Source organism: Betta splendens, chromosome 13 (genome assembly GCF_900634795.4).
Source record: "Betta splendens chromosome 13, fBetSpl5.4, whole genome shotgun sequence".
NCBI lineage: Eukaryota > Metazoa > Chordata > Actinopteri > Anabantiformes > Osphronemidae > Betta > Betta splendens.
In genome coordinates this window covers 14494033-14510300 of record NC_040893.2, presented here as the reverse complement: position 1 = coordinate 14510300, position 16268 = coordinate 14494033, and the positions used below count along the sequence as shown (strand labels likewise).

The 16268-nt window shown below is 43.9% G+C and overlaps 3 protein-coding genes across 3 annotated transcripts; all 3 read right to left on the bottom strand.

Moving 5' to 3' along the window:
* Nucleotides 1-312: 312 nt before the first annotated feature.
* Nucleotides 313-7668, bottom strand: bace1 (beta-secretase 1). The gene is made up of 9 exons (XM_029171569.3): nt 6824-7668; nt 4068-4156; nt 3745-3961; nt 3159-3296; nt 2933-3067; nt 2742-2843; nt 2399-2548; nt 1969-2140; nt 313-1784 (listed from the first exon to the last, which is right to left on the bottom strand). Exons 1-9 carry the CDS (start codon nt 7139-7141, stop codon nt 1546-1548), a joined length of 1560 nt encoding a protein of 519 aa, XP_029027402.1. The 5' UTR covers nt 7142-7668; the 3' UTR covers nt 313-1545.
* A 480-nt stretch (nt 7669-8148) lies between these two features.
* On the bottom strand, nt 8149-10577 carry LOC114868160 (T-box transcription factor TBX1-A-like). Its single transcript, XM_029171570.3, has 8 exons — nt 10370-10577; nt 10092-10266; nt 9882-9983; nt 9569-9740; nt 9332-9487; nt 9111-9178; nt 8875-8984; nt 8149-8665 (listed from the first exon to the last, which is right to left on the bottom strand). The coding sequence occupies exons 1-8, from the start codon at nt 10575-10577 to the stop codon at nt 8481-8483; spliced, it is 1176 nt and encodes a 391-aa protein (XP_029027403.1). The 3' UTR covers nt 8149-8480.
* A 988-nt stretch (nt 10578-11565) lies between these two features.
* apoa1b (apolipoprotein A-Ib) lies at nt 11566-13611 on the bottom strand. The gene is made up of 4 exons (XM_029171572.3): nt 13535-13611; nt 12916-12961; nt 12654-12798; nt 11566-12542 (listed from the first exon to the last, which is right to left on the bottom strand). The coding sequence occupies exons 2-4, from the start codon at nt 12953-12955 to the stop codon at nt 11942-11944; spliced, it is 786 nt and encodes a 261-aa protein (XP_029027405.1). The 5' UTR covers nt 12956-12961; nt 13535-13611; the 3' UTR covers nt 11566-11941.
* Nucleotides 13612-16268: the final 2657 nt, after the last annotated feature.

Sequence of the window (16268 nt, the reverse complement as noted above, 5' to 3'; positions counted from 1 at the left end):
GAGAGCAATAACAGCGTATAGGTACAGTACGCAGAATTAAATAGATAGGGCCTCTGTGATAACACCTACTTAATAAGAATATACTATTACAACCAACAATAAAAAGCATCCCTGGTGACTGATGATCCTCCTAGCAGTAGAAATATACACTTTATCTCTCAACTGTGTACTGTTATTGAGTGCTGCTCTTAATTGTGATCCAAATTGTGTCGTCATTCAGACCAAACAATAGAAGTTCACCCCCATTCTTATCTCATTATTTAACATTGAAAGGAAAGGAATTGAAAGCAAAGGAATTGATGTCCGTGACACTTTACAGTTACAATAAGTACTTTATTAAGTCAACAGTGCTGCCAGCACCTGGCAGATAAATATACATTTCTGAGTTCATTATTTACAGCTTGCTGAGAGACAATATAAACTGCCCTTTGTAGACATATGTGGTGTTCTTTAGTGCACAACCTACTTTGGGCTGGTTGCCTTCTCTAAGCATATGTGGTCCCCCATGAAAGGTGCAGTGCATTAAGCTGTTTCTGTGTCTGTGAAAGAAGCCCTATTTGTTCTTGGTTTGTTAACATGTAATGTGTGTTACATGTGCAAATCATCAGATGGTACAGAAGATAAGACAGGCAATGTGTTTTTGGACGGTGTATGACTGTGCCAGGGCAAGTAAATGATCTGGAATGCACACATATTACATACAATATTTAAGCTATAAATATGAGGAAAAGTGACATCTGATATTAACTGGGTTCAGCAGTCTCAGTTTCACACTGTGCAAATTGATTTTATACAGTAAATGCTGTTACAATCTGATTATTTCATCATTTTAACCATGTAAAGCGTACTTCATTTGCATTGCAGAATTCTTTGCTGGCATTTGCAAAATAGTGTAATTTATAGCGGTGCTAGAATTATTTGTCACCTTCATAAGTATCATTTTCATTTCATTAACTCTTTCGGTATACTTTTCACTTACAGTACAACTGCACACACATACCAGCATGCTCACACATATCAAACTTGTTTCAGTCGCTCCTAAGCCACAAACAAGCTATAAATACACACATAACCACATACATAGACATCATACCATAGCAAACCACAGCCAATAACATGATGGTTTCACGTCTCATTTTCCAGGTTAAGTTTCTTCATTTAGGCATATTTGTCCATTATCTGTTTGCTCTCCCTATATCCCCAATCAGAGAGGTCATTCTCTGTGGACTATTTATACATATTTATAACAAATATTACGATTTCACCTGACCTGCATAGGTAAATGAAACAGGCAAGGCAAGTTGACACTGATGACACAGGCTTTCTCATTTGTCACCCCAATTAATCATCACATGCGTTCCAATTTAATGGTAGCCGTCCTACAGCTGTACTCATTTCACATCAGCGTTTTCTATACTTTTATATTCCTGAAGAATATACTCAAAGCGTCCTTTCAGCAGCACACACTTTGTTTCCTAAAATCCATCACTGTCCTGTGTTTCAAGTGTGGGTCTCCGACTCATTTAGTCTCCTTGTCCTTCCTGTTTACTTCAAAAGTGATATGTCGTCAGCAAAGTCTCCGTGAGGGTGAAGGCAGCGGGCGAAGCGCCACTGGCACACCATGAGACACAGCGGAAGCATGAAGAGAGCGCAGATACCCGCCATGATGTAGGCGATGGTCATAAGCGTGGACTCGTCCGTCTGGGGGATGTTGTATCCGCAGTCTTCCAGGTCGACGCCGTGAAATGGGCCCTCTACTGATGCGGTGCGGAACTCATCGTGCACTGCAAATGAGGAAGTAGGATGGAAAACATTTGAGTAACACAAACAATATTATAATAATATAATAATATTATTCATATTTTCCCACCTCTTCATCATCAACCACTATCTCAAGCTTCTATATGCTGTTAGACTATTACTCATTCTATATTCATTGTTTCCTCGCCCCCTTCATGTAAGCCTCACCATGGCAGGTGCTAACGGCAAAGCCGATTCGTTTCTTTTCACGGTCAAAGACCACATAAAAACCCTCCATGATGACGGCCCCCATCACTGTTCCGGTGCTGGACTGGGACACAGCAAATTTATAGCAGTCCTCCTGTGCAGAAGCGACATCCTCTACTGGCCGCAGGTATTGCTAAACAGAAACAGAAAAACAAAAAGATTAAACAAAGGGATTAAACCTGGAATGCTACTAATAAGAAATAAATGCACCATGCTGTGTAAGCCCCTCTACTTTTTAACAGTAATCCAGGCACACGAGCATTTAATGAAAATGATCAGATGAAAACTACATTTATTACAGGTCCTCCCTACCCCTAGGACCTATCACACTGAAAAGAGAAATCCTGTGCTATGCAACCACATTCCAATCTAGTATGAAACAGTGTGTTACCTGAGGCAAGATAGAGATTCTAAAGGACTGATTGCGATTTTCACTCATCAGGTAGAGGGAGATGACAGGGAAGATGTGCCAAGGTGTAGTGCCGGCCTGCCAACACACCAGCTGCTCCCCGAGCCAGAACCCAGATGGAAACTGTTCTGTCTGCAAGAAAGAAAAGAGGACGCTCCCATTATGCTATGTTAACAGAAACAGAGGGCACTCAGCTGTATGCATAACACACACGTGGGGCAGTGAGTTTTATCTCCCTAACACGTCCTTTCTACGTCCTGAAGGTTTGGAAGTACAATTAATTTAAGAAATTTAATTACGAAAGCATGTGCATCTAAATACTGACCGAAGAGGCTGCTTCAATAGCCTTAACTGCTGCCTGGAAGACTTTTCTAGGCAGTCGAAGGTTGGTGGTCCCGCTGTCAACAATGCTTTTATCATAATTATACTGTAACAAAGTAACAGTCACAGGTTACACATTTTAAACGTTGATTGTAGTACCAGTAATATAAAAATTACATTGTCTATGACTCTCACCTCTTTGCAGTCCATGTTAAGATCTTGTCCATTCACCTCAATGCGCACAATAATGACCTCATAGTACCATTCCCTGCGAATAGGAGTGTACCAAAGTTCCCCTACGTACAGTGATGGATCCACTCCTCCAATGATCTACGAGTACAGGGATAAATATTACACACAACCCACAGTGGCTCCAAATCTACTATTACAGATTATTTTTATTTCCATCTGTCTGTCTCACCATGCTGCCACCAACAGTAGCGCTGCCCAGGGAGTAGTTTTGGGTGAAGCCGGCTCCACACAGCTGGAGAGAGAAGAGGTTGGGGACAGGAGTCTGGCGAACCAGTGAATCAAAGAAGGGCTCCAATGTCTCGTCGGGCTGTAGAGAGAGACCAAGGGTAGAACAGCTGTACCTCTCGCCAAACCAAGCTGCTGTTTTTAGCCATTAGCTATAAATTTTTAAACAAATTTCCTCTGACTCATGTGCTTATCTGTTGTCAAATCATGTGCACAAACAGGACAAAATAACTCCTCAGATATCTTCTCTGAAATAAGTACAATAATAAATTACTTCCCACAGTGATATCTTGAGAGTCAAGATTCAGTTTCATCATAGTCGTCACCAACAAGCGCTATAAAATGTCTCTCTCCATCTTTCCCTATTTCATAATTTAGTGTAAACACAGAATAAATGTAATAATGTGGAAGTAATAATACTTTTATGGTATTCAAATAACAGCATACTTTTTATAAATGCCACTAGTTTTACTGTGAAATTAAAAGTTTAATTAATGTTTTATTAGATTTTATTAATATTCTCTTCATACTCTGGCAATATCAGCATATGCCAGTCCCAGGATTCCCTCCCAGTTGGATCCATTGATGAAGAAGCGATCTGACTGGGTAATGGCTGCGATGTTGGCTCGTAGCGTTGCGTTGGGGCCGTGTGGGACCGAGACCAGGTCGGTGCCCAGCTCCCCTTCCCAGCGACCCTGCGTGTACGGAACATACACGCTCCTTCCGAGGTCACGGTACGAGCTGGAGCTGGGGATTCACATTAAGATCACACAGAGGAAGAATGTGCAGAGCGTTACAAGGATGCTTCATGACCAGCGTCCTGGAAATGACTACTGGCTGTGGCTCTACTCACAGAGAGCGGTGGTAGTATCTGCGTAGAAAGGGATGAGCTGCTGCTCCCACAGCAAAGTTGCTGCTTCCAGTATCCACCAGGATGTTCAACTAATGAGACACAGACAGAAGAGCAGACTTAAGATTTATCACACATGCCATGTTTGTAAAACTCACACTTGAGTAACCTTATGCAGTTGATTATATTCACTCTCTGAAGGGCAAGGTAATTCATTCAGTAAATGAGACCCAACACCCTCTTTACAGCCTGGGATCTTTGCATTTTACATCTGACATCATCAATCGTAATTCCTCTTTCCTTGTAGAGTCCTGTGCTGTTTCCTGTTGCCCTGAACGTCCTTCCCTGCCCCCTCCGTACCCCCACTCCAATCCTCCAACCTCTCAGGTTGCCCATCCTACTCCCCACTCTTGTGTCTCCCTCTCTTGTCTCTTGTGGGTATCACATTTTGCACAATCAGTCAAAACAGTTAGTGAATGTATGAATGGAGCACAGTCTCCGCTTGCAATAAATAAAATTGATACATCACTTACTCTTTATGCGCTCTATTATCTAATGCTTGACACATGAACTGCTGTATATAATGCTCACATTTTATCAATGACAATGCAGCACTGCTACATCACACCATTAATTTTGGATGTAGTGTACCTGAACCGTATACTTTTTTACGCAGAAATACCTAAATAGATGAGCAGGGAGGCTTCCAGCCATCAAACACCGTTTAATAATAGATTTAGATTTCCACAGAAGTGCTACTATCTTAAGGGCTTGCTCTGGAAGTTCAGAATAAATAACATCGGTGCCTGATTCAGTTAATCCAAGCCACACATTGTCACATTGTGTTTCATAGACACAACCCTCTATATGCAGGATTTATGAATGCATATACTGTCAATAATAAAATATATACTATATACTATACTTCACACCTTCAGTATACAAGGTTTTTAAGTGCATGTGTCAGCTGACTCTGAAGAACCTGACAGGCATAAAACCTCAAGGCTTCCCCTTCTTTGCTCTACTGTATGTCTCCCTGCCCTCGTTGGCAGAGAGCCTGTCTGTTCCAGCTCTTAGATCTGCCCTTCCCCCTTCTCCTATGAATGCCAAATCATGTAGTGGTTAGCACAACAGGAAGCAATGTACAGCGTTTGAAAATGACTATTATTGACTGTCATGTCCAGACAGACACCTAAGGTACCAAGCATGTCTTAATATTTTTGATATCACCTGCTGAATGTCCCAGTAATACTGCTCTTCATATATTTCATGTACAGATTGATATGTTTATTTATTTACATAAATTTTACTTGGATGACAGCGCTCTCAGAGCATTAAAGCAATTAGTAATAGTGTGTGATTATCCTTACTGTTTTTAACAAATAACCACTTGGCTTTTGTTTGTGTACATTCAATAAACATTTAAATGTTAAAATGAATCTTGTACCAACCTAAAAATGCTTATTTCGCTTAAATATTAGCAGCAAGCTTTGAAATTTGAATTCATTTCCATTGTTTCCTCTCAGACCTGGATCAAGACGCCAGTGGACAATTCCTGATGCTGTGTTATAGTGTAGGGGGCACAGATACAAAGAGTTTCCCATAGAGCTAGCCACCTGCCAAAATTCAGTAATTTATTGTCTTCAGGTCAAAGGTCATTGAGCTGGAACCAGTCAGGTCCCACCAGCAGTGACCTTTGATTGTTTAGGTCAAATTACACCATCTGCTCCATAAATATTTGTACTTGTCCATTCATTACAGAGGACAACACGACTGTACAGAAAATGACCAATAAAACCTGTCAATGTCATTAGAAATACTACTATTAAGAATTACCATGCTTTGTGTTTGAATGCCCAATAAAGCAATGGATTCCTTTTTTAAATTGAGTAGCTGAATGTCGTGAATGTCAAAATGAAATTATGGGTATTGAATGAAATTTGAAAGTACATTTCAAACGGCACCCAGCGGGCTGTATAACCGATGAGCTCAGAAATCACAGCGTGCCCGTCCCAGCCGATCAACTTTAACTGGCTGATGATGTCTCTACAGGACAAATCTCTCCATTTTTCCATTAGTTTCATTTTAATTGGCACAGTAGGAAGCAGCAGTGTCTCCCAGTGTTGCGACACCTCCACTTATCACCTTTTTGCTTTCCTGAAGACTCGCTCCTTTGCTCCCACGTCCTTCCTCTGTCACACACATTTGCTTTCAGCCTCCCTCCCTCCCTCCCACTCTCTCTCTGCCTTCACCATCACTTGATCCCATCCGCTCCATCCCACCTCTAACTTTCTCACTCCTCTGTCACCTTCTCTCCCGGCTTCTTCTCCTCTTCTGCCGCCTCATCACTTTTAGCATCGCCTCCATCACTTGCCCCCGGTGTGCCAGCCTGTACAACGCAGCTGCACCCAGCTGGCAGCCCTCATTCTGCAGAATTAATGGTGCCATTATCTGTCTGTATCATTGGGTCCTTTCCCCTCGCTCTCCTACAAACGCGCGCAACCGGGCCATCTGCCACTAGTGCCAGAACAACAGAATTAGGTTTATTTGAAGTCCTTATCCTCAAACTGACATTGATTTTAAAAAAAATCCCCATCTCAGTGAAATGTGTGCACACGTGTTTGTGTTGTAAATATGGCACTTTAAAATGAAAACAATTATATTTATGCATACTACTGTAGATAAATGACCAAGACCAGGCCCACAAACAGGCTGCACGTGACAACCTGTGAATTACACCGTGACGGTGAACGTTCTACCTTCTGCGCCGGCGAGCCCACGGCCATCTCCACGTAGTAGCCCTGGCCGGACTTCCCACGCAGGTTGTCGATCATGTCCACGAAACTGATGCCGCCGGCCGCCGCGCCTCTCCGCCTGCGCTCGTGCGTCGCGCTCGCGGCAGCGGTAGCAGGTGGCAGCGGCGGCGGTTGAGCGCGAGCGCCCTGCCGCAGTGGCACGCGGATGGCCACAGGCAGGCCCGACGCGTCCAGCGCGGACTGGCCGCTGCCGAGCCAGCACAGAGTTGTCCATATGAACGCGCCTGTCAGCCAGCGAGACTGCGGCGTCGACGTCTCCATGACGAAGCGTTGTGTTTATTTCTTGTTTGTGGTTTTTTTTTTTTTGGATGTGACTTTCCGCCGCTCCGTTCCGTTTCACATCCAGTCTGCGGCAGCGGCGGCGGCAGCGCAAAGGCGATCAGGCGGCGTTGATGCTAAAACGACGGCTAAAACCATGACGGCAGTTGACCGACAAAGGGGAGGAAGGACGGGGTCGCGCTTGACGCTAATAGCAGAATAAGTTAGCAAGTCACAAACGAGCGTTTACGTGCGGCTTGACACGCGCTAGGAAGCAAAGCGCCCTCGCAGTTTAGCCTAGCAACCCTCTGTGTCACGGATAATTTGAGGCGACGGCTAAATCACAGGCTCCCCTCCTCCGAGTACCAACAAACCGCAGGCCCGGGTCGTTTCCTGCGCACAGCCTCATGTCAAACGCCCGATGCCGTCGTCGGTGGGTACGCTGGCCGGCGGGCTCCCGTATTCCGCATCCTGCCCCTTCCTCGACCCGTTCATGCTGTTCTCCGCCTTCCACTCTTTCACCTCCTCCTCCTCCTCCATCCACCCCGCCGCATCCTTCAGAGCCGACACGGTGAGCATCAGCCCGTCAAGGCGAAACACACAACGACACCATTTCCGCTTGGGCTTTCAGAATAAGACAGTAACGTTGAACGATGGCGCGACACGTCGCAGGCTACATGTGTACAACGAAGCTTTTTTGGTTCAGTTGTTTGCTAATAATTATTTAATATTGACTGAGCAAAGAAGGCCGAGTGTTACGTTAGAAAATAGTTTAACATTTTCTAATGCTATGCTGAAATAAAACTATTTGAGCGGTTAATTCACTTTGAAGCATTTTAAATTTAGAATCCTCCATCTTCCAGCTTCCAGTATCAATCAATATAAATTATGTGCAGTTGTTTTCCAAAATAATTTACTTTATTCATTTACATTTGTTTGAAACATGTTGATAAAAATCACGCTATTTTAAAAAAGTCGTTTACTTTGAAAATGTTATCTATATCCTGCTTTAGAAAACCTTTGGACATTACACAGTGTGAGAGTTTTTTTATCGTGCTTGCTGCACAATCACAGAGGTTTCTATTACCATTCATATTTGCTCTCATTCAGAAAAACAAAGTATTTCAGAACGTTCTTTTATTTAGACAACAGAATCTTGAATAACAACACATGTTTTGCTATTGCATAAATATTATGAGGTGAAATTACAAAGTAACTATATTTTCTATGGTGAGAAATCGTATGCTGTGTATTTAGCAAGGGAGACAAAAAAGCAACATACCTAAACACAAAGAAATACATATATAATATAAAAACTGTTACTGGGTGTTTTTTTTTTCCTTTATGACAAATTTTCTCTCGCTTGAGAAGATCCAGCAAAATCCCAGTAAGAAGTAAGAGGGAAGAAAGAAGCAGTTCCCAACAAGCTGTCGTCATCTCTTCTGTCCATAGTCAGGCCTAATGTGTCCTTACAGTGGTAATATAATCCACGCTGCTCCACCAAAAACGATGCAGGCTCCTCTGATCCTGAAGGTGCAAGAGCAAAATCCACATCCAAACATCATTTTATGATATAACAAAGGACAAACCTACAGGTCCAATCACCCTTTTAACATAAACAAAGATTCCACCAAAAGTGTTATTCTGAAAGCAAAATAATTTATAATAATAAGTAACACGCGCTTCATGTGCAGGGACTTTGTGGAATAGAACTAACATCCTGTCTGGGAACTCACTGGGTTCTGTCCTTGAGCTCTTATTTCCTTGCTCTTCGGGTTTTGCGGTGAGGGGCTCAGCTCTGCCCTCTGGTGGACACCACGCTGTCAGGGGTCTTGCATTTCCCACCCTATATGAACGTACATAGTGTTCACCTAGTACCATCACTGTATTATTAAATTATGGTACATATGCTTTTCACACTCCGTTTATTACACATATTCTGCCATATGTGAATCTTTTTTTAATCACTCACCAATCCTGGGTGTCAGTGGTCCTGAAGCCTTTAGCGAATGGGTTGCTTGCAATTTTTAGCTGAGTTATCTGAGAGAAAAATATTGAAATAAACACAAAATTAGAGAAATTAAAAAAGGTTGCTTCTAATCCTATACTAGATTGACCTTCATACAAGCGTGGCAAACAATCTGATGGGACTGGATTACAGTATTTCTATCTTGCTGTTTCAGGATTTCCCACCCTGTGGTTCTGGTAAGCTGTGACAGCCATGAAGCGCGTCTCAGGAAAGGTGAAGGAGCAGAAGTTTTTGTAGGCATTCAAGAGGCTGTTCGGGCCCGGATCTGCGTAAACCACATGAAATCGTGGCTGGTAGCGGTGCATGGAGTTCAAAATCATCTGACGTGGGAAAGAAAAGGGGACAAGTCACGAGTGAAAAGAGACAAACAGAATCCGGGTTCATTGAAAACACTGACTGACATGTCCGTTCTCGTCCAGGAGGTTGTTGGTGAGCTTGAGCGTGTCGAAGGAAACAGTCTGCTTCATCCACTGAGCCCCGCGGGCCGGTGAGTCTGGGTGGAAATGCATCCTGCTTGGGGCTGCGACGTCCGCTCGCCCCGCCACCAACCACGATGAGCTGTGGAACGCATACCTGACAAACACAGACACGGGTAAGGGTTTAAAATCGGACATGCTCCACTGGAAAAGTTTACAGTTAGGTGGAATCTAAGTGACAGTGCTATTAATTATGGAAAATAAAATGTTCTTCTATTGTGTCCTGACTGAGCCTGACCTGTATCTTTCATTGTCAACTGGGAGGAAGTCCATGAGCAGGACATATTCAGCTGCAGGATCCATCCCAGAGATGCGCACCTGGAAAGTTGGAAACATCCTCCTAAAGTATTTGAACACATAAATCAATGAAATGTGGGAAGAGATGTTGAAGAAGTGCAAAAACAAGGTACTGAAGTTAAAAGCGTAAGCATGGGAGTATTATTGTCACCTTCCAGCCTTGGTTACGATCATCTCTGTGCCCAGCTGGTCAAACTGCTGCCAAAGCGCCTGCATCTCCAGCTGAACTCTGACCCCACTGACTTGAGGGGCCTTGTTGCTCGACTGCGACCCAGTGTCTGCACAGCAGGGGAGGGACGGCTCAGAGATCTGAGACAGCTGAGGACCTGAAGAGAGTGGAGCTTTTGTTTGCACGCGTTCTTTTTAATCACCATCACGTGAATATATGTCCTGCATCAAGCCCAGGAAGTTTTAGGAAATAATACTCACCATCCATGTCTTCCAGGTGAATCATATAAAAGACTTTGTGTGACTTCTCTGTTCCTTTACGCACGAATATCTGTGGAGACTGCAGCGTTCCTGTGCCGCGTATCCAGTGCCTGGTGCTCTTGTAGGTGAACAAATGCTGGAGTGGGAACAAGCTGGTTATATACACCAGGAGACTATCACTGGGGACCTCCACATCGGCCTCATCCATTACAATACTCACTGCGCCACTGACATGCACTAATCACAGCTGCACGCGCCTGCATGCATGTATAGTCCAAGAACATAAACACACACACACACACACACACACACACACACACACACACACACACACACACACACACACACACACACACACACACACACACACACACACACACACCAGCCTGTGGTGTTAGTTACATTTATGTCCCAGAGCCTTAAGGGTAAGTTGTCTTGACCATCAGTAGCACACTAATAATCAGCCCAATGTTACTGGGTGTGGACAAACAAAGGCAACAACAAACTGCTTTTATTATTCTGGATGGTGTCTTTAACCAAAACTGCTGAAAGTAGATAAAGTAGATATTGCTGCACTGATATGTATATTACTTATCAAAGTGCATTAACCCCTTCTTTCTACTGTTTTCTTGGATACATTGTTGCATGTTAGCCACAAAGCTTATGAGTCACATGAATGAGTGTGGGATGCAACATTCTTTCTCATGTGATAACGTGATAATATTACCATTATGAAAAGGCACACTGCTGTGATTAATGAGCCTTATGAATGATTTCGTCATCTCTTTACTAATTTGTTGTGCGACTGTGATGTGTGTCTGCAGCCACGTCCTCATATGGCTCTGTGATGGGACAGTGTTGAAGGGTTCTAGCCTGAGGGACCCACAAACGAAAAAAAGGGTTTGTCCCTAATAAAGCATGACAACAGTTAAGACTGTCAATAGGCCATTTTCAACTCATTTATCACTGCAATCAGGACAAAAAGCTCATTAATACATATTAGTTATTGGATGCCTGTCTTACACAGAACTGATCGTAATATTTTTCTAAAACTTTGAATTCAACTGAATTGCAATAGCTTATTTAAACCTACAGAGAGTGGGTGTGTGGATAATGTGTTTATGCAGCTTACATTTTATTCCAGAGTTTTGCTGAGATGTATTGTGTTTTTTTCAAATCAGGGTCACAGAGCAAAATAGTATAAACAGTCAAATGTTTATTGAGCTGTATTTTGACAAAGCACAGTTTTTATCAGACAAGCATCATGACACAGGGGTTCAGGCGCTTGTGATACTTCACATACAATTCCTACACAAAATGTAAGCAGTTGGCCAAGGAGACGCTCGTGTGTGCGCTGAGCATGCGTGTGTCTGTGTATGTCTTGTGTATGTCTTCGGCGTGGGCGGCAGCGGCAAGAGTCAGGGGTCCCGCCGCTCCGCTAGCAAAGACGCGCATCGGCTGGAGCACTGGCTTCATTTTGAGAGGTGTGCATGTAAGGAAAGAAGAATGGAGACGAAGGTGGAATGAGGACAGACAGGTAGATAAGGTTGGTTACTGGGAAGTAGCGGGGGTTTAGTTTTGTCTGTCTTTGGTGATGGTTTCGATGACGACGTCGTAGATCGTCTTCATGTTTGTTTTGATCGCCTCTATCGCTGGGTTAATCTTCTCCCTCAGCTCGCTCATGGCCTTGTCGTCGAACTTCTGAGCTTGCTCGTAGGCCTGCCTCACTTGTTCCTTGTATTCCTCCACGTGGGGGCCCAGAGTTTCCCTCACGGCCTTGATGTGATTGGCCACCTTCTCACCCACGGCCTTCAGGAGGGGTACGAGGGCCTGTTTGGTCTCCTCCACGTTGTGGGCCACCTTTTTGCGCAGCTCTTCGAAAGTGGGCTGGAACTGTGCCCTCATGGCCTTCATGTCTTCCTTGCGCCTTTCGATGTAGCTGTCGACGACGGGCTTCAGGAGCGTTTGGTACTGGTCCATGTGCTCTTTGAGGACCTTCCTCAGCTCGGCGCGCATGGGCTCCAGCTCCACCAGGTCTTTCGCCACAGACTTCTGGAATTCTTCGGTAGCTTCAGAGATGGTTCCGACAACGCTGTCGGTGACGGGCGCCACCTGGGCCTGCAGCTGCTTGATGTAAGTGTACGCGCCGTCTATGTGCATGATCGCTCGTTCCCTGGGAGAGAACATGGGGATGGACTGGTTTTAGAGGATGTCAAAGAAGTTGAATGAACCAGCAACTAAGAGAAGTTGATATTTTCTGTGATAACTTTCATGACAGTCTTACTTGATGTCCTTGTACTCCGCGTCGTCGAGGGAGTTCACAGCATTTGTGAGGGATCCCTTCAACTGGTCCAGGAAGAGATTAAGACCTGACCTGAAGTGCTCCAGCTGGGAGGGTGCATCACTAAGCATGGGAGAGGCCTGAGAGCCTGAAAAAGAAGTCAGAAGAAATATATATGACGCACACTATATTTTACAGAATAGGCTAAGCTGTACGTGCTGGTTAGTATTTGTGATTGGTATGGAAGTTCTGACTCAGCACTCACCTACAGCCAGCAGAAGGCAAACAAGAGCCACGAACTTCATGGTGGTCTAGAGTAAAAAATAGATAATAAAGTCACATCAGTTTACACACATTTAGGACCAAGCCAATTTAAAATGGGGACCTTTTCAATCACGTAAGTCTTGAATCCTCCACTTTTAACACTGTAGCCAGATAAGCAGGTTTAGAAGTACGGTAAGAACGCCTTTAAGCGAGGTTAAAGCTTCACACTTATCCCCTCTGAGGGATGGATTTGTCCAAATTAGTTCATGCTAAACATATGGCTGTCTATTAAAAGCACCTTCAGCACTGGTGGATTAGAAAGACGGCTCAAGCAGATTAGCTCTGGACTGCTGAGTAATCCCGATCCAGACTTTATAGTAAAACAGAGTCATACAGAAGGTGAGGCAGAGGTTCTACGGGCTCAAAGACAAGATGCATCCAGCAGCATCTCGTCTGGAGGCCTTTAGTTTTGCAAAGGTAAAAACATCAACTGAGAAACAGCCTGACTCTGAAGTTGCCATCTCTAACTCACTGCAAACTCACAAATATATGTTTAAAAGAAGAACAGAGCACAACGCTGGAAGTTCCCCAGTTAGAGCCACAGCAGCTGCGTGTCTTACCTGGTGGAGTTCTTGAAGAGACTGAACAACTTGAGCGAGAGCTGACTTTTATAGCGCCCGAGTGAGGGACGAGTCGACGTGGGGAGGACGTGGGGGTGGAGGTTTGAGGGCCGTGTGTCTCCGTGGAGGTGGACCTCACCCCCAGTCATCTTCCTCAGCAAAGAGACCAGGTTGAGAGTTCAATGGTCACCTGCCAAGAGCCGTTCACTTAGCACACACAGAATCGCTATCAAGTAGCGTTTACAGAAGTGCAAACATTTCTTAGAAAGAGACGCATTATTCTAAAATTATATCCCCACTTTTTCTTTCTTTTTCTACAGCAGAAGATTTTGTTGGTTGGTTAACTAAAAGCATTTCCTTTCCTTGATTATGGTCTTTCACATTTGTTCTTTGGCTGCTTGAAACATATAAAAGACATGAACAAAAGCAAGAAAAGTGAGAAAGAGGTGCAAGTTTAAGAAAGAGGGAGAAGTTTTCGGAGCTGAATCAAGAAACAGGCGAGCAAAAACAGATAAAAAAAATTAACAGACAAGCAAAAAGGATAAAAAATAGTCCTACATGAATGAGTGTGGACACAATGAGCCCAATTTCATGTTTTACTTTTATGCAGCATCTGATAAAAAAAAAAAAAAAAAAAATTTGAGCTGAACATGTGTTACGGACGCACACGTTGTAGGGGGAAGTGGCATTATTTGCAGTCCCGATGCTCCCGAACGACTGCCAAGAAAAACAAAGCCGGGCAAACAGAAGACAGTGGCTGGAGTCAATCAACTCTCTCTGACATCGCTGGTCACGGATAGTCGCTATCGAAACCCACTCGATGAAATCTGGCCAAGGAACATGCACATGCACGCATTCACAAACAAACAACAACAACAGGCAGCACAGCGCAGTAATTGAGAAAGAGCAGTTAAAGACGGACCCATCGCTTTGCGGATCATGTGTATCTGTTATTTGTGTGATGAGTAATAGGTTAAAGTGTGATGTGTACCTTGCTGTTGTTTGTTGTCCTATCACCAGTGGACTTTGTGACCATCGCTTCGTGTAATTTGAAGAGTAGGAAAGCTTGGTGGTCTCTAGTTTTCCACATAGAGTATATGTGAGACACAGATACTATAAAAATATATATAATGTATAATAAATAATATTTAAAAATGAACAGATGCTATTTTAAACATTATAATAATGTGAATTAAACTGTGTAGTCATTCAGAAACAATCTGTGCTGTAAAATAACATTTTGACTTGAAACATTATATTTGACACTTGTTCCTGTTTTATTGCCTCATATGAAAATAACTCCGTATGGGGTGAGAGGTGAATCAGACTGTAAGTAATAAGTTGCCTTCCAACTGTGCAGAACGTGCCAGTCTAACAGCACCAGGTTATTAGGTGCAGGGTTAATCATTGTCTGCAGTGATCAGTGAAATCAATAGGGCTTATGGGTCGGGTTTGGGCTTTTCTTGCATAAGCTCCTTCCAGTGGCCCACAGTATATAATCAGTTTCCCTGAACAGCACCGGCCTAAAGCAGCTGGACTGTGAGTGCGTGCTCTGTATGATCACAGCATGTCCAGCGCATGTGCAACACGTGACAACCACATACATTCAGGATAGTAAAAAAAAATGCTACTCTAGTATTTAAATACTAAATACTACATAAAAGTACATCAGAAAAACTGTTGTAAAAATCAAAATGCTTGATAAAAAGGACTTAGCTTTAAAACTGTTTCCTTCATCTACATTTACCTTTGTTATGTAGGTTTTGATGCTATGGTGTCATTGTTTTCACTCGGACCACAAGATCATCAACTGGAGCCAATAGACGCCACATACTTGAGGGGTGACAGGACCCCAGCCATTTGCTTGACGCCAATTAGCTAAATACAAAGGATACTGTGAAAAGAGCTGAAGGAGCCTGAATTTACCCAAGCAAAGAATCAGCACTGCCATCGTTGTCAGCAGAGGTGTCAGCTTTTAAAAACAACCAGGCAAAAGGGCGACGGTGTGGCGTAACGGTTGCCCTGTTGCCTCACAGGAGACCCCCCGTCTCCCCCGTGTCTGCGTGAGTTCCCTCCGGGACCTCTGGCCTCCTCCCACAGTTCAAAGACATGCAGTCAGCTTAATTTGCCTGTAGGTGTGAGTGTGAGAGTGAGTGGTCCCCGGGATGGACCCTGCCTCTCACCCAGAATGACACCCCGAGCCTTATAATAAGATAATGAGACTAAACCATCAAAGCAGCAATGCTCTTCCACAAATTCAAAAAACAACAAAATGCAATTTCTACACGTTTGCACTTGAGTGCAGACTCTATGTTCTGCTAGTGGTGGACTGGACTGTGCTCCGCTTCCACTGTCATTGCAAAGCAGCTGTCAGGGATATTCCTCTGGCAGACCAGGAGGGAACCGGGCCTTGTCAGAAGAATGACACTTATCTGGAACAGCAACCTTTGAGACCGGTTGCATGGCACCACGTCGTTCCAGCGTCCGCACTGGGCCACTGGTCTGAATGACTGCAGTGATTGTTATCAGCAGGGCCTCAAAACTGGGAGCTGGCAGGGCCGTTACGAGGTACTAGTGGGTTTTGTGATATTTAAAGGCGTGTGAAGGAGCTGTTATGACCAATGATGTTACTGGCAGCACCACTGCTTCTCATTAAAAAGTGTTGTATTCGAGAGGTGCCGAGTACAGTTATGCAAACGCGGCTGGTATCTAGGCTGTCACGTGTGATATTAAG